The following is a 26,104-nucleotide window of genomic DNA, read 5'->3' on the forward strand; positions in this document are numbered from 1 at the left end:
AGACGGACAGAGAACGAAGACCAGATCCCTAGATGTCAACACTACTCTGTAGCATAAAAACACATTGCTCCGACTGTGTGGCGTGGAAAGATACAAAACGTTGCCCATTTTTACCGCCATTTTCTGTCCTTCATCATAAGTGTGTGGACCATGACTACAATTCAATTTTTTTAATTGAACCTTAAAAATGTAAGATGTAAAGAAATACAATAAATAAAGACAAATGTTTATCATTTCTCAAAATATTTATAACTTAACATTAACTTACAAAACATACATATCACATATAATAATTCATAAAAAACATTAATTTAATACAAGTTACAAGACTCTTGTTAATGCTTTATTGTCATATATTTTCTATGACAAGAATTTTTATATCCAGAATTATTTGTGGCCTGTTGTGCCCTAAACTTTGTTTTATTGTCGGTCGCTATGACAACAATGCCATCCACTACATGTAGAACAGTTGGAGGTCTATCTAGTGAAGTCTGGTCTTATTGAAAGGCGTAACCTTACTGCTGGAATTATCATGTCATTAAGTTCTGTTCAGTTACACAGATAACATTATAATTAGTATTTTGATTTTTTTCTAAACAATATGGCCAGAAATATTGGTCTGTTTCTGCTCTTTGGCCTGAGAGAATGTTTGCAAGTGGAAATCTCATTTTTATAAGTATATGTTTGTACTTCGTACTTCATACAATATTTCATACAATAATATTTCACTTGAATCTCTGCAATGTTTGATTTTTATTGTAAAAGTTCTAATGTATTTAAATAAGAGGTAGCAAGCTTGTCATTTCCTAGTCTCTTTGTCCATAGCTTGTTATATAAGATCATCATAGCACCATAACTGGCATAAAATATTGCAGTGAAACATCATCATTCATCAGGTAAAAATGTACCACACTGTTGTCAGCTATATCTGAAAAGAAAAAATACATTATACTACAAGGTAATTAATTAACTTTACTCTAAAATCACATAAATTTGTGGGCATAAAATTCCGTTGATTTTTTAAATTAAAAAATTTTGTTATTCCCATCAATCCATGGATTTTGCATTTTGTTAATACTCATAATGAAGGTTCATCAGAAGATTTTTAGTTGGGGTCTAAAATGCGTGGATATGCCAATCCATCAAATCACAAAAATTAATGTTCCACAAATATTACTGACTTTACAGTAACCTTTTAGCTTGCCGTGACACATACTACCAGTGTAGACCAACATGATGACCAAATGAACTGTGAATATCAATTCTTAGCAGGAGACAATGTTTATCAGAAAAGTGTTTCTTTTGAAGGGAAGGTTTCACAAGATATAATAATAAACAGGAAGCCTATGTCACCTGCATAGAGAAATTCCAGTAAAAAAATCTGGAAACAAAGTGATCCCTCGGAAGCACCACTCACACAGTCATCTAATTTAGCACTGGCCCAATGGCCAGTGAAAAATAGTTTGGGCAAGTGTAAATTTTAAGAAAATTTAGTTAAATATATAGTAGAAAAAATTAAAAACTTGAATTCAGGCCAGTAAATTCAAAATCTCAAATTAAATGACTGCTCAAGGTCTTAACGAACAGGGTCTTAAGTGTTTCCTGCCATGTGATTTCCTGCCATGTGAGTCACATGAAAAATATCATCCCGAGTAAAAATAATGTATCCCTTGACTAACCCCTCAGGTAAAAGTATTTTCCTAAGGATTATATTTATACCCTTACTGACACACCATTGTTATATTATGTTACTCAAAAATGTAGATGTCATTTATTTCATTATCACCTATAAATACTTCATCGGGACACTGTTTCTAAAGGTTCTTATTTTTTATAGATTTTTACTGTGAAAAAGGATTGTTACTTTTGTATACAAATTTTAGTCACATGGTACACTTGAATTAACAGTAAATATAGCTCTCAGACTTGGTACTGATAATTCCTGTAAAGTTTGGATAAAATTGCACCAGTGCACCAGTAGATTATGAAGAGTAGTCCGGACAAGCTTTTGCGTATCTGGCAACACACAGAAAAAACACCTTTTTATCAAAGGGCCATAACTTGGCAAAAAATCATTCAACCGGAAAACCCGTGCAATATGCGCAAGGACTTGAGCTACAGATCAATCCTGTAAAGTTTCATTGAAATTGCATAAGTGGTATAAGAGAAGTAGTCCGGACAAACTTTAAAAATAAAAATTATTAAAGGGCCATAACTCTGACAAAAATCATTTAACGGGAAAATGCTGACAATATGCACAACTAGACTTGGTACTGATCATTCCTGTAAAGTTTTGATGAAATTGCACCAGTAGTTTATGAGCAGTAGTCTGGACAAGTTTTGTGACGGACGGATGGACAGACAGACGACGAAGAAGTGATCCCTATATGTCCCCACTACTCCGTAGAGGCGAAACACAAAAATCCTTAAACAATAAAACAAAATCCCCTTCCTATGAAATCAATCTAAGATATTTTTGGACACTTACTAGCCAGCCCACATAGCTCAATCCGTGAGAGCGCTTCACTTGTAATCTCGACATTGTGGGTTCAATTCCCGGGCTGGCCTACTTAAATTACCAAACAGTCTTTCGAATGAGTGCATTAACACTTGGCATGTTAAAGAACTAGGAAAAGCTTATGGAATGGGGGCATCTTTCTGTATCTTGCCCTATCCTCCAAAAATCTAAAATGACTAATACTTTTCTTGAGGACTTGCCCATATGGGCAACCGTTGGAGGGTACAGATAACCGCAAAATACACACACAAAGTTACGTACTACATATTACTCTACTTGGGCTGACCTGCTGACCAGATAGAAACTGAGCAAATTTTCTAATGTCTATCCTAGCTTCAGCAAATTCTTCCGGGTCATAATTTGGTGAAAGCTGTGCTGGACGTCCAGCATCATCCCCTGAAATAAGTGTTTATAAAACGTAATTCTACATATTGTTATTTTAAATCATTTAGTATAATATATAAGATATAAAATCTGTGTTTTCATATCCAAGTTGCTACAGGATTTATACAGCTGACAGGTGGACACATTGGATATGGACTGAGAACTGACCCACTGGGCTAGACTTTAGAATCTGTCTGCAGCCACTTTTAACATTTTAAATACCCAATATTATTTCTTCAATATTAATGTTTCTCTACAAAATCACTCAGATTACTTCTAGGGTAAGGAGTTACGGTTTTGAATTAGAGGGTTAGAATTTGGATTTTAAAACATGGATTTTGCTGCGGACATTTTCTAAAAGTCCACCAGGACTATCCTATCATTGGTGACAAGCATTCAGTGGTTCCTGCAACACTACAGAGGAAGGTGTCTATGTCTCTATAGTGATCAAATAAACAAACCCGATCAGATGGACAAACTTGACTATAAGTTTTCTAGTGAAAATACAATTATTTTGAGACTGAAGAAATATGAAAATCTGTGTATTAAGTTAAAAGTTCAACATAATGACATACTACTTGTGTGTATTGCCTTCATAAATTTCTGTGTTTTTCGAAATCTGCTGGGAAAAACACTGAGTATATTTTTTTTTAAAAACTTGTCAAACATGTAACAGTTCAATGTAAATGCACTGAAAATTCAAGGATTGCAAATAAAAAAAGACTTACATAACAAATTGCATATTATTACAAAATGGAATGAAAAATGTTCCAATAATTTGTGATTGAATCATGTTTTTTTTCATGATGGCCCTGAAATCGCTCATCTGTATAAAGACCCTTGAGACAGGACTAATTTTAACCCAGGGACTTTTTTTAACCAACTTGGTAGACACCCATTAGAAGATGTTTCATGATAAATATCTAAGCTCTAGCTCTTTGGGGTTTTTAAAAGAAGATTTATTAAGTTTTACTATAGATATATAAGGAAAATCAGACCACAGGGGCAGGGCCAATTTAACCCTGAGGATTTTATTTAAACAAATTTGGTAGACACTGAAGATGTTTCATGCTTAATATCTAAGCTTTAGCTCTATGAGTTAATTAAAAGAAGATTTTTAAGTTTTTAAGATATAGATATAAGGAAAATCAATGACGCAGGGCTTTTATTTGAACAAACTTTGTAGACATGCACTAGGAGATGGCTTATGCCAAATATTTATGCTGTAGATGTTTTTTAAGTTTTAAGTATATACTTATGTGGAAAATCAATGGACCCCCCCCCCCCCCCAGGAGGCAAATTTTGAACCCAGGGCTTTTATTTAAACAAACTTGGTAGACACTCATCAGACAATGTTTCATGCCAAATATCTAAGCTCTAGCTCTTTCAATTATTTAAAAGAAGATTTTTAAAGTTTTTACTATAAACATATAAGGACAAGAGCCCAGTTTGAGCCAGGTGATGCTCCCCGAATAGGTTTTGGACACAGGAAAGTACACCTCTTGTAGTTTCAGAGTTATGTCCATGGAAAAAGTTCAAATTGCAATAATTCCAAAATAGGCAAGGCAGAGTTACTGTTCTTTGCAATGCACTTCTATTCAATGTGATCTATTAACCTACAAAGTTTCTTGGTGATATCTCTTATGGTTTTAGAGTTATGTCCCGGACAACTTCAAAAAGTAAAAATAAACAAAGGGCAATAACTCCAGAATAAGGCACGGCAGAGTTATGATTCTTGTGCAATGCACATCTACCCATTGAGATATATCTACCTACAAAGTTTCATGTTGATATCTCTAATAGTTTTACAGCTATGTCCTGGACAAGATTTTTATAAAAGGGTAGAGAGTACAAAAATGAGGCTTAACAGAGTTATGGTTCTTTTGCAATGCACTTCTACTCGATGAGATCTATCTACCTACAATGTTTCATCTTGATATCTGTTATAATTTTAGAGTTATGTTCCGGACAAAGTTCAAAGTGTTACAAGAGGGCCATGATGGCCCTGAGGTCGCTCACCTGTACATAGCCCCCCCCCCCCCAACGTTGCAGGGCCAATTAAACCCAAGGGCTTTTATTTGAACAAACTTGGAAGACACCCATAAGAAGATGTTTCATGCTAAACATCTAAACTCTAGCTCATTGGGCTTTTTAAAAGAAGATTTTTTTTAAGTTTTTACTATACACATATATTTAAAAACAATGACACCCCTGGGGCCAAGCCAGTTTTGACCCCAGGGCTTTTATTTGAACAAACTTTGTAGACACTTACTAGAAGATGTTTCATGCTTTATATCTAAACTCTTGCTATTTGGGTTTTTTCAAAGAAGATTTTAAGTTTTTGCTATACACATATAAAGAAAATCAATGACCCCCGGGGCGGGGCCAATTTTGACCCCAGGTTTTTTATTTGAACAAACTTTGTAGACACTCACTAAAAGATGTTTCATGCTAAATATCTTAACTCTAGCTATTTGGGTTTTTTCAAAGAAGATTTTTTAAGTTTTTGCTATACACATATATGGAAAATCAATGACACCAGGGGCGGTGCCAATTTTGACCCCCGGGCTTAGATTTGAACAAACTTGGTAGACACCCATTAGAACATGTTTCATGCTAATTATCTGAGCTCTAACTCTTTTGGTTCTTTAAAACAAGATTTTTTAAGTTTTTACTATATGCATAAAGGGAAATTCAATGACCCCCTGGGGCGGAGCCAATTTTGACCCAGGGCTTTTATTTGAACAAACTTGGTAGACACCTATAAGAACATGTTTGATGCTCAATATCTTAGCCATAGCTCTTTGAGTTACTTAAAAGAAGATTTTTTCAGTTTTTACTATATGCATGTAGGGAAAATCAATGACCCCCGGGGCGGGGCCAATTTTGACCCCAGGGCTTTTATTTGAAAAAAACTTGGTAGACACTCATTAGAAGATGTTTCATGCCAAATATCTAAGCTCTAGCTGTTATGGTTTTTTAAAAGAAGATATTTAAAGTTTTTTCTTTCGGTTGCCAAGGCAACCAGAGTTCTGCATGGAATTAAATTCTTTCAACAATTTTTAAAGGTGACCACCAAAGGAACATTCCTGTGAAGTTTGGATGAAATTGGCTCAGTGGTTTATGAGGAGATGTCATTTAAAGTAAAAGTTTACGGACGGATGACGGACGGACGCCAGACGGCCAGACGGCGGACGAAAAGCGATCACAAAAAGCTCACCCTGTCACTTTGTGACAGGTGAGCTAAAAATTAACAAAGGGCAATAACTCCAAAATAAGGACAAAAAGAGTTATTGTTCTTATGCACTGCACATCTACCAATCAAGATCTATTCACCTACAAAGTTTAATGTTGATATCTCTTATAGTTTTAGAGTTTTGTCCCGGACAAGATTTTTCTATAAGGGGAGATAATTCAATAACTGGGCAAAAGAGAGTTATGGTTCTTTGACACTACACTCCCCCTCAATGCCCTCTACCACTGTATGAAGTTCAAACAAATTGAAGTTTAAACAAATTATCTCCAAGGCTTTTCCAGTTATGCTCCGGACAAGAAAATGGACGGACAGACAAGGCGCTGACTATATGCTCCCCCAAAAGTTTTTGGGTAGCATAAAAAGTAATGACCCCCTTGGGCGAAGCCAATTTTGACCCCAGGGCTTTTATTTGAACAGACTTGATAAACACTCACTATAAGATGTTTCATTCCAAATATCTTAGCTTTACCTTTTTGGGTTTTTTTAAAAGAAGATATATTAAGTTTTTTTCTTTCAGTTGCCATGGCAACCAAAGTTCTGCATGGAATTAAATTCTTTGAACAGTTTTTAAAGGTGACCACCAACCTGTGGACCATTCCTGTGAAGTTTAAATGAAATTGGCTTAGGGGTTTATGAGGAGATGTAGTGTAAAGTAAAAGTTTACAGACGCCGGAAGAAAAGTGATCACAAAAGCTCACCATATCACTTTGTGACAGGTGAGCAAAAACCTTGATAATGTAAAATTTTCTAAGTTAACAAAAGGGCAAAAATTTTCTTTAAATCCATGTTACAGTGATAGGCCTTGGAGAATTGTATAAAATTTCAACTTGTTTCAAAGCCCTATGAAAATATCTGAGGTGGTATGCAAATTTAAATGTAAATTACCTCCTCCTGACTACAGGTTGGGGTCATGATGGTGAACAAGTGTGCAAAGTTTCAAAGCAATATGTCAATAGACTTTGAAAATATTTGAGGGATTACAAAAACTTTAACGTAAATTCTTAGTCAAAAAGGGGCGTTATTCTGTCACAATGCTTGAAACAGATACCTCCTCCTGTCTACAGGTGGGGGTCATGATGTGGAACAAGTGTACAAAGTTTCAAAGCCATATGTCAATGGACTTTGAAAATATTTTAGGTGTTACAAAAACTTTAACATAAGTGGTTACGCCAACGCCGACACGAACACTCGGGTGACTACAATAGCTCTACTTATTCTTATCAAATAGTTGTGCTAAATAACAATGCAATTTGTTTTGTTCTAAATATGTCACACATTTTAATGAAGGTACATGTATATCAAATTATTGTAAGCATTTGATTGAAGATACAAAATAAAAGGAAAATCTAATGAATGTGTTATTCTAATGGTCCTAATAGCGGGTTACTAAGGAAATAACTTTACAAACTCAACTAAAAGCGATACAACACATCAGAATAGCCCAATAATGCAATATTCTCGATATATTTGTAGCATAGGCAGTCATTACTACAAATAATGTTAAGGGAGTTAACTACGATATTACAAGCTAAAATAGATGTTAGATTGTATCTTACTTGAAGTAGGGTTGATGAGGTCCTGGAAATGTGTACTGACTGACACCATGTCTGTTTCCACGGACACTTTTAGCTCCCCTTGTCTGTTGGCAGATAATAACTTGAATAAAAACAAAACAAAAAACAATGTCTTTGATACAAAATGTGATAAACACAAAAACCTTAATAAAGCAGATTTATTTTATATATCATACAATTGAGAAAAAAGACACACATCATACACTTGAGAAAAAAGACACACAAGACAAAAATTTGATGCATCCACAAAAGTTATACTAGGATAAATGATACAAGTGGAACAAGCAATCAACACAGGATAAGTTCTAGGTTTATTTAATGTTGATAACCGACGTTTTGACTATCACTATTCTTCATCAGAGTTATAAAAGTAATACTATTACAATTTACATATGATAAAAGTGTTGTTAGAATATGTTGGGATATGTTTGATTTTCACATCTTTCTTTCATCTTTAAGAGAAATCAAGTTTCTACATTTTACAGATCATGTTAAAGAACTGCTAGCTAGCCTTGTCAAAGCTGACGTACTCTATAAGAATTTGGATTGAAAATGAGAATTTTATTTGACAAAAAGATTTACAAAAATATACTTTGACTGAGCTTAGTAAATTATTTCAACCTATTTATCCTTTTACTGGTTCAAACCATGGCTTCCTACATGTTATTGCTATGGAATATGATCAGAAATTAATATGAACAGTACTTAGTTATCCAACACACAAAAGTGGGGGACATACCAATTTAGTGGCCATATAAAGAAAACAGATAAACCAAGTTCAAAATTGTACCAAAGTTTTGGGACATATCAAATCTTGTGAAATTCAAAGTTGAAGGCGGATTATTCCCAGCATATGCTTTTACTTTTTATGGCTCAAAAGCTTTTAATTGTTGTGTCTGGTTAAATTCTCATAGGCCAATTACCTAAACCATCATTTGTTTCTGCTGCATGGACAATTACCTAATCCATCATTTGTTTCTGCTGCATGGCAAATTACCTAAACCATCATTTGTTTCTGTTGCATGGCCAATTACCTAAACCATATTTTGTTTCTGCTGTATGGCCAATTACCTAAACCATCATTTGTTTCTGCTGCATGGCCAATTACCTAAACCATCATTTGTTACTGCTGTATGGCCAATTACCTAAACCAGCATTTGTTTCTACTGCATGGCCAATTACATAACCAGCATTTGTTACTGCTGCATGGCCAATTACCTAAACCATCATTTGGTACTGCTGCATGGCCAATTACCTAAACCATCATTTGTTTCTGTTGCATGGCCAATTACCTAAACCATCATTTTGTTTCTGCTGCATGGCCAATTACCTAAGCCATATTTTGTTTCTGCTGCATGGCCAATTACCTAAACCATCATTTGTTTCTGCTGCATGGCCAATTACCTAAACCATCATTTGTTTCTGTTGCATGGCCAATTACCTAAACCATCATTTGTTACTGCTGCATGGCCAATTACCTAAACCATCATTTGTTTCTGCTGCATGGCCAATTACCTAAACCATCATTTGTTACTGTTGCATGGCCAATTACCTAAACCATCATTTGTTACTGCTGCATGGCCAATTACCTAAACCATCATTTGGTACTGCTGCATGGCCAATTACCTAAACCATCATTTGTTTCTGTTGCATGGCCAATTACCTAAACCATATTTTGTTTCTGCTGCATGGCCAATTACCTAAACCATATTTTGTTTCTGCTGCATGGCCAATTACCTAAACCATCATTTGTTTACTGCTGCATGGCCAATTACCTAAACCATCATTTGTTACTGTTGCATGGCCAATTACCTAAACCATCATTTGTTTACTGCTGCATGGCCAATTACCTAAACCATCATTTGTTACTGCTGCATGGCCAATTACCTAAACCATCATTTGTTTCTGCTGCATGGCCAATTACCTAAACCATCATTTGTTACTGTTGCATGGCCAATTACCTAAACCATCATTGTTACTTTGCCATTACCTTAACCTGCTGCATGGCCAATTACCTAAACCATCATTTGTTACTGCTGCATGGCCAATTACCTAAACCATCATTTGTTACTGTTGCATGGCCAATTACCTAACATATTTGTTGCTGCACCTAAACCATCATTTGTTTCTGCTGCATGGCCAATTACCTAAACCATCATTTGTTACTGCTGCATGGCCAATTACCTAAACCATCATTTGTTACTGCTGCATGGCCAATTACCTAAACCATCATTTGTTTCTGTTGCATGGCCAATTACCTAAACCATATTTTGTTTCTGCTGCATGGCCAATTACCTAAGCCATATTTTGTTTCTGCTGCATGGCCAATTACCTAAACAATCATTTGTTTCTGCTGCATGGCCAATTACCTAAACCATCATTTGTTTCTGTTTCTTGCATGGCCAATTACCTAAACCATCATTTGTTTCTGCTGCATGGCCAATTACCTAAACCATCATTTGTTTCTGCTGCATGGCCAATTACCTAAACCATCATTTGTTACTGTTGCATGGCCAATTACCTAAACCATCATTTGTTTCTGCTGCATGGCCAATTACCTAAACCATCATTTGGTTACTGCTGCATGGCCAATTACCTAAACCATCATTTGTTTCTGCCATGCATGGCCATTACCTAAACCATCATTTGTTTCTGCTGCATGGCCAATTACCTAAACCATCATTTGTTTCTGCTGCATGGCCAATTACCTAAACCATCATTTGTTTCTGCTGCATGGCCAATTACCTAAACCATCATTTGTTTCTGCTGCATGGCCAATTACCTAAACCATCATTTGTTACTGCTGCATGGCCAATTACCTAAACCATCATTTGTTTCTGCTGCATGGCCAATTACCTAAACCATCATTTGTTTCTGTTGCATGGCCAATTACCTAAACCATCATTTGTTACTGCTGCATGGCCAATTACCTAAACCATCATTTGTTACTGCTGCATGGCCAATTACCTAAACCATCATTTGTTACTGCTGCATGGCCAATTACCTAAACCATCATTTGTTTCTGCTGCATGGCCAATTACCTAAACCATCATTTGTTTCTGCTGCATGGCCAGTTACCTAAACCATCATTTGTTACTGCTGCATTTTTGCAATTAGTACAGTTATACTTACAGTCAAAATACCACTTTTTCACAATTTGCTACTTTTATGACAAATAATTTCACATTCAGTGCTGCTTTCTTCAGGTGATAAACATTAAACCATACTAATGGAGTTTAAAAAATAAAATAGACATATCAAGATAACAGACATACCAAGTAAAGAGACAAAGGTTAGAGTGTAAAGACAATCCTATTTTTACTCTCAACTTGGTATCATTAGAAACCTACCAAGTTGAGAGAAATTCCAAGTTTAGAGACAACGTTAGTCAAGAGACATTCCAAGTTTTGAGATATAAAACATGAATAAACATACCAAATTATTGCTGAGATTCTTCATCTTGTCTACAATATTCCTCAATACCTTCATCTGTGGCATAATAATACTTACCTGGAATAAATCAAAACATTATCATAACATTGTCAAGTGTCAAAAAGAAATTCTGTTCATTATTGACATTTCTATCAAGCTTCCTCCTGTTTATGAATCTAACTCAGTCATTAAATGCATAATTACATCATAATGCACAGAATGTATAAAAATGTTTAGAATAATGAAGATAATGATTAAAACACAATACAAAAAGGGACAACAATAAACCAGTCCTCAGGAATTACTTCTTTTGTTCAATATATTTCTTGTGAACTTTTTATTTACATTTATTTGGGTTCTTTGACTTTTTGTTTCAATATGGTGAATAGTCATAGCTTATTAATTATTGTTAAGGAGTGATTAACATGATCGCCACTTTCTGACGCAAGTAAGTGAGAAAATTGTCACAAAGGATAGGAATAAATCACACCTTTTGATCGTTAGTTCTAACTTACACAATAACAAGAGGGCTATGATGGCCCTGAGGTCACTCACCTGTATATAGGACCCTGAGCAGGGCCAGTTTAAACCCCAGGACTTTTATTTAAACAAGATATGTTTGTAAAACATGTATGCCCCCTATCAGCAGCCAATTAGTCATGTGATCAGGTTATTATGCATGACTTCTGACCCAGTGATCAAACAATTAATAAGGGTTATAAAGTATCTACTGGTCATGACTTTGACCTTTGACCCCTTGACCCAAAACTCAATAGGGGTCACTGCTGGTCACGACCAATCATCAAACAAAGTTTGAAGTTCCTAGGCCTAGGCGTTTTTAGTAAATTGATCAGAAACCGTTTTTACCTACAAGGTCAATGGGACCTTGACCTTTGACCCCTTGACCCCAAAATCAATAGGGGTCATCTGCTGGTCATGACCAATCACCATGCCAAGTTTGAAGTTCTTAGGCCTAAGGGTTCTCTTATTATTGATCAGAAACCTTTAACATACAAGGTCAATGTGACCTTGACCTTTGACCCCAAAATCAATAGGTGTCATCTGCTGGTCATGACCAATCACCATGCCAAGTTTGAAGTTTCTAGGCCCAAGCGTTCTTTAGTTATTGATCAGAAACTGTTTTTACTTACAAGGTCATTGTGACCTTGACCTTTGACCCCTTGATCCCAAAATCAATAGGAGTAATCTGCTGGTCATGACAAATCACCATACCAAGTTTGAAGTTCCTAGGCCTAAGCGTTCTTGAATTATTGATCAGAAACAGTTTTTACTTAAAAGGTCAATGTGACCTTGACCTTTGACCCCTTCACCTAAAACTCAATAGGGGTCATCTGCTGGTCATGACCAATCATCACACAAAGTTTGAAAATCCTAGGCCTAAGCGTTTTTAGTTAATTGATCGGAAACCGTTTTTACCTACAAGGTCAATGTGACCTTGACCTTTGACCCCTTTACCCCAAAATCAATAGGTCATCTGCTGGTCATGACCAATCACCATACCAAGTTTGAAGTTCCTAGGCATAAGGGTTCTTAAGTTATTGATCGGAAAGCATTTTTATGTACAAGGTCAATGTGACCTTGCCCTTTAACCCCTTAACCCCAAAATCAATAGGGGTCATCTGCTGGTCATGACCAATCACCATACCAAGTTTGAAGTTCCTAGGCCTAATGGTTCTTTAGTTATTGATCGGAAACCGTTTTTACCTAAGAGGTCAATGTGACCTTGACCTTTGACCCCTAGACCCCAAAATCAATAGGGGTCATCTACTGATCATGACCAATCACCATCTCAAGTTTGAAGTCCCTAGGCCTAAGGGTTCTTTCATTATTGATCGGAAACCGTTTTTACCTTCAAGGTCAATGTGACCTTGACCTTTGACCCCTTAACGCCAAAATCAATAGGGGTCATCTGATTGGTCATAACCAATCACCATACCAAGTTTGAAGTTCCTAGGCCTAAGGGTTCTTTTGTTATTGATCAGAAACCGTTTTTAATTAAAAGGTCAATGTGACCTTGACCTTTGACTCATTGACCCCAAAATCTATACGGGTCATCTACTGATCATGACCAATCACCATACCAAGTTTGAAGTTCCTAGGCCTTAAGGTTCTTTAGTTATTGATCGGAAACCGTTTTTTACCTACAAGGTCAATGTGACCTTGACCTTTGACCCCTTGACCCCAAAATCAATAGGGGTCATCTACTGATCATGACCAATCACCATACCAAGTTTGAAGTTCCTAGGCCTAAGGGTTCTTTTGTTATTGATCAGAAACCGTTTTTAATTAAAAGGTCAATGTGACCTTGACCTTTGACCCCAAAATCTATATGGGTCATCTACTGATCATGACCAATCACCATACCAAGTTTGAAGTTCCTAGGCCTTAAGGTTCTTTAGTTATTGATCGGAAACCGTTTTTGCTTTTAAGGTCAATGTGACCTTGACCTTTGACCCCTTGACCCCAAAATCAATAGGGGTCATCAACTGGTCATGACTAATCACCATACCAAGTTTGAAGTTCCTAGGCCTTAAGGTTCTTTAGTTATTGATCAGAAACTGTTTTTGCTTTCAAGGTCAATGTGACCTTGACCTTTGACCCCTTGACTCCAAAATCAATAGGGGTCATCTACTGGTCATGACCAATCACCATACCAAGTTTGAAGTTCCTAGGCCTTAAGGTTCTTTAGTTATTGATCGGAAACCATTTTTGCTTTCAAGGTCAATGTGACCTTGACCTTTGACCCCTTGACCCCAAAATCAATAGGGGTCATCTACTGGTCATGACCAATCACCATACCAAGTTTGAAGTTCCTAGGCCTTAAGGTTCTTTAGTTATTGATCGGAAACCGTTTTTGCTTTCAAGGTCAATGTGACCTTGACCTTTGACCCCTTGACCCCAAAATCAATAGGGGTCATCTACTGGTCATGACCAATCACCATACCAAGTTTGAAGTTCCTAGGCCTAAGGGTTCTTTAGTTATCACTCGGAAACCATTTGGTCTACGGACCGACGGACCGACAAGTGCAAAGCAATATACCCCCTTTTTTTCAAAATGGGGGCATAACAAACTTGGAAGACACCAATAAGACGATGTTTCATGATGTAAAGTTTTTACTACACACATATAATGAAAAAAAATGATCTGCCCCTCCCCCATCCAGGCAGGGCCAATTTTAACCCAAGGGCTTTTATTTGAACAAACTTGGTAGACTACCCTAAGAAGATGTTTCATGCTACACATCTAAGCTGTAGCTCATTGGGTTTTTTTAAAAAAAGATTTTTTAAGTTTTTACTATACACATTTTCTTAAAAAATGACACCCCTTGGGCGGGGCCAGTTTTGACCCCAGGGCTTTTATTTGAACAAACTTTGTAGACACTTACTAGAACATGTTCATGTTTAATATCTAAACTCTAGCAATTTGGGTTTTTTAAAAGAAGATATTTGAAGTTTTTTCTTTCGGAATTTAAATTCTTTGAACCACCAAAGGAACATTCCTGTGAAGTTTGGATGAAATTGGCTTAGTAGTTTATTAGGAGATGTCGTGTAAAGTAAAAGTTTACGGACGGACGATGGACGAAAAGCAATCACAAAAGTTCACCCTGTCACTTTGTGACAGGTGATTGCTAAAAATGATTTGTTTGTTTGGTTTTAAAGCGCACCAACACAACTTAGGTCATTTGGTGCTGAAACAGGAAAGATGATTTTGGTGAACCTCATATGTTACAAACTTTAAGCAACACCAAGGGTAAAAACCCTCTCACCTGCATGAGCTTAGAGATGCATACACTCCATAAGTCAAACTCATTTAAATGGTGGCTGCCATTTTGATGCCCCAATCCTGAAAGGCAATCAGCCACAAGCAAGAATAGAAATGGACAGATGTTTATTTCAGTTTAAGAACACTATAGTAAATAACTGGTTTTTGATATCAAGAACACTGAATTTAGATGTACTGAGTATTGCATCTGAAAACCTGTGGGACTAGCCTAAGGTTGAGATTTTGGAAGTTTCAACAATTAAGAAGTTCAGAATTATCTTAAAAATTAGTTAAAGCACTTCCGTCATTACTACACTGATGATCTTACCTCATAATTGCACCAATGCACTTCACTCATAACAAGATATGTTTGTAAAACATGTATGCCCCCTATCAGCAGCCAATTAGTCATGTGATAAGGTTATTATGCATGACTTCTGACCCTGAATGATCAAACAATTAATAAGGGTTATCAAGTATCTATTGAACATGACCTTAACCTTTGATCCCTTGACCCAAAACTCAATAGGGGTCATCTGCTGGTCACGAACAATCATCATACAAAGTTTGAAGCTCCTAGGCCTAAGTGTTTTTAGTTAATTGATCAGAAACCGTTTTTACCTACAAGGTCAATGTGACCTTGACCTTTGACCCCTTGACCCCAAAATCAATAGGTCATCTGCTGGTCATGACCAATCACCATACCAAGTTTGATGTTCCTAGGCCTAAGGGTTCTTTAGTTATTGATCGGAAACCGTTTTAACATACAAAGTCAATGTGACCTTGACCTTTGATCCCAAAATCAATAGGGGGTCATCTGCTGCTTATGACCAATCACCATGCCAAGTTTGAAGTTCCTAGGCCGAAGCGTTCTTTTGTTATTTATCAGAAACCGTTTTACTCACAATGTCAATGTGACCTTGACCTTTGACCCCTTTATCCCAAAATCAATAGGGGTAATCTGCTGGTCATGACAAATCACCATACCAAGTTTAAAGTTCCTAGGCCTAAGCGTTCTTAAGTTATTGATCAGAAACCGTTTTTACTTACAAGGTCAATGTGACCTTGACCTTTGACCCCTTGACCCCAAAATCAATAGGGGTCATCTGCTGGTCATGACCAATCATCATACAAAGTTTGAAGTTCCTAGGCCTAAGCGTTTTTAGTTAATTGATCGGAAACCGTTTTTACCTACAAGGTCAATGTGACCTTGACCTTTGACCCCTTGACCCCAAAATCAATAGGGGTCATCTACTGATCATGACCAATCACCATATCAAGTTTGAAGTTCCTAGGCCTAAGGGTTCTTTCCTTATTGATCTGAAACTGTTTTACCTACAAGGTCAATGTGACCTTGACCTTTGATCCATTAACCCCAAAATCAATAGGGGTCATCTGCTGGTCATGACCAATCACCATACCAAGTTTGAAGTTTCTAGGCCTGAGGGTTCTTTTGTTATTGATCAGAAACCATTTTAACCCAAGAGGTCAATGTGACCTTGACCTTTGACCCCTTGACCCCAAAATCAATAGGGGTTATCTACTGATCATGACCAATCACCATACCAAGTTTGAAGTTCCTAGGCCTTAAAGTTCTTTAGTTATTGATTGGAAACCGTTTTTGCTTACAAGGTCAATGTCAACTTGACCTTTGACCCCTTGACCCCAAAATCAATAGGGGTCATCTACTGATCATGACCAATCACCATACCAAGTTTGAAGTTCCTAGGCCTTAAAGTTCTTTAGTTATTGATCGGAAACCGTTTTTGCTTTCAAGGTCAATGTGACCTGGACCTTTGACCCCTTGACCCCAAAATCAATAGGGGTCATCTACTGATCATGACCAATCACCATACCAAGTTTGAAGTTCCTAGGCCTTAAGGTTCTTTAGTTATTGATCGGAAACCGTTTTTGCTTACAAGGTCAATGTGACCTTGACCTTTGACCCCTTGACCCCAAAATCAATAGGGGTCATCTACTGGTCATGACCAATCACCTTACCAAGTTTGAAGTTCCAAAGCCTTAGGGTTCTTTAGTTATCACTCGGAAACCATTTGGTCTACGGACCGACGGACCGACAAGTGCAAAGCAATATACCCCCTTTTCTTCCAAATGGGGGCATAATAACTACAATGATATTACCTCACAATCAACTCAAAGATCTTACATCATAATTAGTTTAATTACTATGTCAAAATACTTTACTCATAACTACTCACACACGAAAATAATCTTAGTTCATAACTACATAAACACACTTCTTTCATCACTACATCTCCTAACTTCACCAAAGAACAAATCTCATTAATACACCTAAACATTTTCACCAAAGAAATTTCCTCATAACCACATTTAAGGAATTCTCATAACTACAACAAAGAACTTTCCTCAATACTACCAAACAAAAATCGCTCAAAAGTAAACAATAGCTCATAACTACCACAATGAACTAATCACAAGGAGACTAAATCACTTACATCAAACTGGGGAACTTCTGGCTCCTGGTATTCCTGCCATAATCGACGTGGTACTACAGTCACTGGTATATCATGTACAACAACTCGAGAATGGGAACCCAATGTAGGCTGAAATAATATACAACATTATACAAAATGCTACTAAAGCAGTTTATTTACTTTTTACTTTTAATTTACTTTTCAACCTTTTGCCCCTTTTCTTGTGTAATTGTATAAATGAATGAACCTCTTAACTTTTTAAAATGTCTTGTTATATATTCTAACTAAAAACTTAATTATTTTCAATTATCTACATACCAATGAAAATGCTAAATTTATCATGGTTTGTATTCTTGTATTGTATTATTTTTTCTTAAATAAACAGGCCTTAAACGTGGTTCCAAAAAAAAAAAAAAAAAAATAAGAGTTGATTATGTTAACATACTGGCCTCATTTGAGGTGTTGATGATGTGTTAATGTACAACAATTTTATAAAGACCCATTCATGTCAATTTCATTCAATGAGTTAAGTGTTTGAAATTATTTTTTGTCCAATAGGTGAAAATGATAATGATCATATGAGATCTGTGTAGCTGGGTGGGGGGGGGGACAAGTGTGGGGCGGGGGGACAATTCCTCAGTGCATAAAACAGTAAACTGCTGTGATATGGGTTGCGGAGTTGTCTCGCAAAAAAAAAAAGATAGTCTCTTGTAGTTCTGTTTAGAATGGCTTTCCATGTATTTCATGTTTGAATACAAAAAAAAAACCCTACAACTGTGTTTAATAGACTTACTCAGGAATTTAGAAATTTTTGAGTTTTTCCCAGCTAATACAAACTAATCGAAAGGTACAAACAAACTTTTACAGTAACAACTTTGAAAATAAGTGCAACTGGTTGTCTCATCTATTGTAATTGGTAGTGCACTATGAAGCTATTACAGTAAAAGTTTATTTGTCTTGGAAAATTCTACATTTCCTGAGTTCTGGATAACATCTATTCTTTACCAGCTTGACATATAAAGCAAATCCATAGTTAAAGCTTCAATAAAATTGTAAGCATAATTGCTTTTTTACTCGTATTTAAATGTCTCACCAAACTAAAATTAATAAGTACTGTAGTGTTTAAATACAATGCTTTTACAAGTAATCAGTTATCCATTAATACGTGTTTATATAAAAGCAATTAAAGTCATTCTGTAGACTATATCGAGGGCTTGGAGCGAAAGGGTTGTAACTCATATGAGATAAAGAAGGAGATACAACCCTTTCGCACCAAGCTGTCGATATGACAGTTAATCATTTTGCAGATTTTCTCTGCATTTTACAATTTGAGTCAATCAATTAAATATTCAAATTCATGCACCACACTTTTCAATAGGATAAAGAACTTTGTAAATATTCAAGACATTGACCTTTTCGAAAAACCTAGCTAAACCCCTTTTTCCGGTACATTACAAATTTAGCTGTGGGGAATTACGCATAATAAAGTACAGAACACTCTTTCATGATATTTCTGTTTTTTTTCTATCATTACTTTACCATTTTAGTTGGAAACACTTTATGTGTATTATCAATGTTCCTTAAATATCTATTGCAAATTTTTCAAAAAAATACTTTATGATGAAAAATCAATAAAATTAAAACAGACGTAGTGGCATCTTCCATTATAATTAACGTCATTTTCTGCGTAAACCTGTGTTATTACTCTTTTTTTTTGAATGGAATTATATATTCAATATTTAATTATTTTCTTACAAAAAAATAATGTTTTATTTCTTTTTAATTAAAAAAAAGGCCAAAAACATAGTGTTCTTTTTTACACTCCATTATGGGCATTCCACATAGTAGTGTACAGAATGCCCCATAGTTGTGTACAGAAAGTACCAGAAAACAGCATTTAGCTAGGTTTTCGAAATCATGAATTGACATTTATACCAAAGCTTAATTGTTTTCCACATGATAAAGGGGCATAACTACAGATATACTGATCACTAACCAATGTGCAGATTAACAAGTTAACCAAGAATAAGTAATAATATCTTTTATGCTTTTTGAAATTTTCTATCAATATTAAACTAATTATTACAAATGTTCAAAATGTGCATAATTTCTAAAAACGTTGATTTTAGACTTATTTTCCTAGTTTTACACATTGCTATGTGAAAAGCAAGTATTTCAATTTCCATGTTCATACTTCATAGGCAATATTGTTAAATACCAATGTAGAGACATATAGATAGCCCAAACAATATAGCTGCTAGAATTTTACAACTGCTCCTTGTCATGACTTTTAAGCACATATTCAAAATTTTGTGTTGGATCCTGTGGCGTTTTCCTGCATTTTTGGAGAAAGGCTTCTGGTTTCAATTGAGAAACAAATACAGATCATTATGAGAAAACAGGGAATCTTTTTAAAAGTTGAAAAACAAACATATACCTGACTTTCTGATTTATTTTTGTGTATAATCATAATAATAGGCGATCACTTTTTAAACAAGATGGCCATGATGGCCCTGAAGTCGCTAACCTGTATATAGGCCCCCAAAGCGGGAGCAGTTTAAACCCCAGGGCTTTTCTTTGAACAAACTTGGAATTCAGACACCCATTAGAAGATGTTTCATGATGTTAAGTTTTTGCTATACACATATAAGGAAAAACAACGACCTTCTTCCCCCCCCCCCCCCCCCCGGTAGAGTTAATTTTAACCCAATGGCTTTTATTTGAACAAACTTGGTAAATACCCATAAGAAGATGTTTCATGCTTAACATCTAAGCTCTAGCTCATTGGGTTTTTTAAAAGAAAATTTTTAAGTTTTTACTATACACTTAGGTTAAAAGCAATGACACCCCTGGGGAGGGGCCAGTTTTAACCCAAGGGCTTTTATTTGAACAAACTTTGTAGACACTTATTAAAATATGTTTCATGCTTAATATCTAACTGTAGCTATTTGGGTTTTGTCAAAGAAGATTTTTTAAGTTTTTGCTATACACATATAAGGAAATCAATGACCCCCTGGAAGGGGCCAATTTTGACCCCAGGGCTTTAATTTGAACAACTTTTGTAGACACTCACTAGAAGATGTTTCATGCTTAATATCTTAACTCTAGCTATTTGGGATTTTTTCTAAGAGGTTTTTTAAGATTTTGCTTTACACATATAAGGAAAACCAATTTTGACCCCAGGGCTTTTATTTGAACAAACTTAGTAGACACCCATTAGAACATGTTTCATGCTAAATATCTTAGCTATATCTCTTTGGGTTCTTTAAAAGAAATATTTTTAAGTTTTGATTATATATGCATATAGGGAAAATCAATGACCCCCTGGGGCTGGGCCAATTTTTACCCCAGGGCTTTTCTTTGAACAAACTTAGTAGACACTCACAAGAAGTTGTTTCATGCTAAATATCTTAGCTCTAGCTCTTTGGGTTCTTTAAAAGAAGAATTTTTTAAGTATTTACTATATGCATAAAGGGAAAATCAATGTCCTCCCGGGGTGGGGCCAATTTTGACCCCAGGGCTTTTATTTGAAGAAACTTTGTAGACACTCATTACAAGATGTTTCATGCCAAATATCTAAGCTCTAGCTCTTTGGCTTCTTTAAAAGAAGATATTTCAAGTTTTTTCTTTCGGTTGCCATGGCAATCAGAGTTCTGCATGGAATTAAATTTTTTTCTTTCGGTTGCCATGGCAACCAGAGTTTTGCATGGAATTAAATTCTTTGAACAATTTATAAAGGTGTCTAAAAAATTTGCGGTCATTTTGTTTAATTGGCAAGTGATTTTAATTGACTTGTCCAATTCACTAAGTAGGGCCAGGAAGGAATACAATTTCTCTACACAGTATGGCCATATCAAGAAGATGACATCCATAAAGTGACACACAAATATTAGTAAGGATGCAGATGGAAATATAAACACAAGCTAAAAACATTATTTACAAAAATAATAGACTCGCAAGTACCTTCACTACACATTATACCACTCTCAACACCAAAATAAAAAGTATTCTTTATAGTCAGGCAGTCCGATTAAGATATGTACATGTACCAATCCTGTACTATACTACTACTGACAATCCTACATGCAAAAGGTTACCCATCAAAACTTATAAAGCAAGCTATTTTAAAAGCAAGAAAACATAACCGTTAGAATTACTTAGCAATGAACATAGGTCTGTAAACAACAAACAAATTATACCTAGGTTATTTATTACAATCCTTCCTGCGTAATGTACCATTAATACCCATCTACAAATACTTATGAACAGAAAGTGCAACTCTAGCTTACTTTTATTTTGAATTCTTTCCATTTGTAATACTAGTAATTAATATTTGAGTACAATTCCTTAAATGTTAAGCACCACTAGAGTTATTGTTCCTGGACACTGCACTTCTTGTTATCAAACTTACCAGATCTACCTCCACCGTAAGACAAGGTGCATGCTTTTTAGTCAGCTTCACCTTTACCCACTTGGCCATCTGTGCTGTCTTCAGGGCTTTAACCAAGTTTTCTGGGGACATCTCTAGATAAATTTCATTGGCCTCCGCTGAAACACCTTCCATTGCATATTCATCAAAAAAGTGACCCTAAAATAATGTATACAAAACAAATAATTCATCAAGAAAAAGAATCTTTAAAGCTACTACCCCACATATTGTAGTTTGGGCATTTTTGAAATACAATATCATCAAAAGATTAAGTTTCACAACACATTGGTACATTTATATATATAGAACTAGATAATTAATACATTATTAATACTGATAGATGACGCAGACAAGCTGTTTGAGACCATTTTTTGCATTTGACCTTAAAGTAAAACCTTGACAGTTGACCTAGAAACACAGTTCTTATGCATGACACACAGTCTCATTATCATGAACATTTGTGCATATGAAATTCTGTCAACTAATGACAAAGTTACGATCCGGAAAGGCATAAACCGGACACACATATGAATATACATACACCAAACTGCTATTGTGACAACTATGTCAAGCTCTCAGTAAGGGGGCTCAAAAAAAAAAAGATCTATGTTGTCATGTGATTCCATTCATGTCTTGTTTTTAAGTTAAGTATCAACATTTAAACTACCTGAGGAAGTTCACACCAGATCTGTATACCTCCATTCACAACCTTCTCTGACAAGATGAAATACAATGCTGATGTGGTCACTCTCAAAACACATGTTTTAATCAACTTTGAAACAGTTGTTACAACACCTGAAAAACATAAGAAGTTTATATACTACTCACATTTACTATGCCGCTCTGTGTTCCTTGTTTTTACATTATAATGAAAAGCAAGGTCAGGGCTTAAGTGTGAACAAGGGGCTATTGGCCCCAAAGTGCTCATCTGAGAACAGAATGTCAATGACCTTGACCTACTGACCTCAATACCAATAGGGGTCATATTTAGAATTTATTAATTACTTTTAATACTAGGGAGATTATTATTTATTTTATTTTTTTATTTGACTGAGGGTACAAAGCTTAAGGACTTATGATTTTGAAGAAAATGATAATTTGAATGAATTCTACAGAATCTGCCTAAACTCAAATACTTTAAATGGTATCAGCTCAAGAAAGGTGACTGTTTTTTTCTTTTTAAACAGTTATTGAAATTCATGTTATAAGGGGTATTCTATTTGATGCAATGTTGAGATATGATGAATTAATTAGAAATTTACTCTGCTAATTATTCAATGGTTGAAATAATAACTAACTTTAAATCAATATTAGTTTATTTTCTATGCATTTGTCTGTTAAAAAGCAATTATTTATCATCTCTGTCCATCTTCTTAAGGAAAAGATCATACTTTGATTTAATAACTTATTGCTAAATAAATAATCAATGAGTAACTTGTAATAGAACATTTCAGGAGCCATCAAAGTCAATACAACATGTAAATACATGACATGACAACAGTGCTACAGAGTTTAAATGTGTTCGTATTTAGGTTATGTCTTTATTATGATCAAAAATGGTTGTTTCGGGATACTGTTAAAAAGTTGTTGATAAAAGTTTTTCATTTATTGTTTTGTGTATTGCTTTTTTATCATTCAAATTAGATTTTTTTTAAATAGTTGTTGATAATAAATGTCTGTTTGTGTACTTCGTTTTGTTTAATTATAGTTTAAGTTTTGTTATGTTCTTTTTACTTTACTACTTTTGCCTCATTCCATTACACAAATCGTAATAAGATCAATCTATCAACTCTTTCATTCATTTATTCATCAATATACTGAAATGCGATAAAAATTCTGTAATAAAACGTATAAAAACTTATTCTGAACTAATAATGGGATCGATTTGCCAAAAGGCCAATATGTTCGGGGCCGAAATGGCTCATAGTGCACGTGGTAATGTAACGATTCGCCACACTAACGATTCGCCACATAACGATTCGACACAGAGTAATAACGATTCGCCACAGTTAAATAACGATTCGCCACGTGTTCAAATACAAACTTTTTCACACCTGTTTTCAAATTGTTGATGGAAACTTTTTTCCATTTTACATTTCATTTGTTAATTACATAAATTAATTACACTGAATAAAGCTTTTATTGAATAAAAAACACACGAAAACCAAATATTTTATTAACAAAATTACATAACACATTTTATAACTTCGTTATTGATATAAACTTGAAAAATATACTAACAACTTTTATAGAATAAAAACACATGAAATAAATATTTTATTAACAAAATTACATAACACATTTTATAACTTCGTTATTTATATAAACTGGAAAAATATAATAACAAACATTTATAGAATAAAAACACATGAAAATAAATATTTTATTACCAAAATTACATCACACATTGTAGATGAGAAAAACTTCGTTATTTATATAAACTGGAAAATTATACGAAAACAGCTTTTATTGAATAAAGACACATGAATATTTTATTACCAAAATTACATTACACATTGTAGATCTATAAGTTAAACTTCGTTATTTATATAAACTGGAAAATTAAAAGAAAACAGCTTTAATTGAATAAATGAAAATAAATATATTTTATTACCAAAATTACATTACTGTACACATTTTAGATAAGTTATTTATATAACTAACATATTTTATTACAAAATTTACATACATAAGCTTAATTGCCGCATTGTTTTGAAATCTGCTCACATTGTCAGATAATTAAAGGATTATTTCGGCGTCAATTAAATATTTATACAATTTAAGGTGATTGGCTTGTTAAAATAAAAGGTGTGACAAATGTTTTAGATATGCGTTCTTTAATCAATTATCGTAAATCAATTTTCGTAATGATCACATGTTTTTGCAATATTTTTTTTATTATTTGACATATATATAATATATGAAGTATATATTTATTTCTATGAATGATAATGATATTGTGATGTTCCTTTATTTGCAGCTGTCTGTTCTCCGTAAGAATGTCATCAGTTAAAACTTTTTATGTTCTTCTTATTATTTTTTTCTTTGCTTTGGTCATGTGACCACAGAATTATTATATTTGTAATTATTGTATGTAACGAGATATACAGTAAATGTATAAGTTACCGAAATAAACTATTTCTTCTCTTCTTCTTATATTAATTGACATTTATGTTTATGATTAATCAACATATATAATTACTTTCTTGTAAATGTACTCCTTCAGGTAACAATGTTACTTTGATAAATTGAAAATCCGCGATGGGGGCTTTAAGTTCATGTTACTTGTATTAAGAAACATTATTAAATTATTGTCATTGTCAAATTATTAAAACGAAAGGAAAAAGTTTGTTGATAACTAAAAAAATCATTGTTAGATCTATAATCATACTGTGGCGAATCGTTATTTAACTGTGGCGAATCGTTATTACTCTGTGGCGAATCGTTATGTGGCGAATCGTTAGTGTGGCGAATCGTTACTAATTCGTGCACGTATCGCGAAAACCTATATCAACACAAGTTTCAAAGCAAACTGCTTGAATTAGTCGCCTGTATGCACTTATAAAACATATCTTTTGGTTTCTTTTAATTGAAACTTACGGGTGAAATGTTGTATACATCCAATATCAACTAATTTTCCCCTGAATCTCATTGCATTACGAAATTAAAAAGCCCGCAAGAAATTCGCAGGTCTCCTATCGGTAATTCCCGGTCTCTCCCGGTCTATTTTGACCGGGATCGGCGAAAAGTCGCTTGAAAACGTTTATTGCCCGGTCTCGTAACAAATATCGTTTGTATTATTATATCGTATATATATCGTAACAAATAAATAAGATTTTTTTCCAAAAATTGAATGTTTGTCTCTTAGTTTGGTTACAATAATCAATTAAAACAGATCATCTCTCAAATTTATTTATTTATTTATTTATTTATTTAAATATTTATTAATTTATTTATTTATTTAATTTATTTATTTATTTAAATATTTAATTAATTAATAAATTAATTAATTAATTAATTAATTAATTAATTTATTTATTTATTTATTTATTTATTTATTTATTTATTTATTTATTTATTTATTAATTAATTTATTTATTTATTTATTTATTTATTTATTTATTTATTTATTTATTTATTTATTTATTTATTTATTTATTATACATATGTCGCGGGTGAATGATAACGCAACAAAAGATACGATCCTGTAATTACATAAACATGCAAAATAATATGGTACATATACAAAAGTCATTATTTAATTAAATACA

At 34.3% G+C, this 26,104-nt stretch overlaps 1 protein-coding gene across 1 annotated transcript; it reads right to left on the minus strand.

Annotated features, from left to right (window-relative positions):
* Nucleotides 1-241: 241 nt before the first annotated feature.
* Nucleotides 242-25,554, minus strand: LOC132754516 (checkpoint protein HUS1-like). Its single transcript, XM_060745158.1, has 8 exons — nucleotides 25,434-25,554; nucleotides 22,501-22,628; nucleotides 21,816-21,992; nucleotides 17,426-17,533; nucleotides 11,168-11,242; nucleotides 7,715-7,814; nucleotides 2,780-2,914; nucleotides 242-928 (listed from the first exon to the last, which is right to left on the minus strand). The coding sequence occupies exons 1-8, from the start codon at nucleotides 25,483-25,485 to the stop codon at nucleotides 843-845; spliced, it is 861 nt and encodes a 286-aa protein (XP_060601141.1). The 5' UTR covers nucleotides 25,486-25,554; the 3' UTR covers nucleotides 242-842.
* Nucleotides 25,555-26,104: the final 550 nt, after the last annotated feature.

Source organism: Ruditapes philippinarum, unplaced genomic scaffold, assembly GCF_026571515.1.
Source record: "Ruditapes philippinarum isolate M1 unplaced genomic scaffold, ASM2657151v2 ctg5791_1_1_1_1, whole genome shotgun sequence".
Taxonomy (NCBI): Eukaryota; Metazoa; Mollusca; class Bivalvia; order Venerida; family Veneridae; genus Ruditapes; species Ruditapes philippinarum.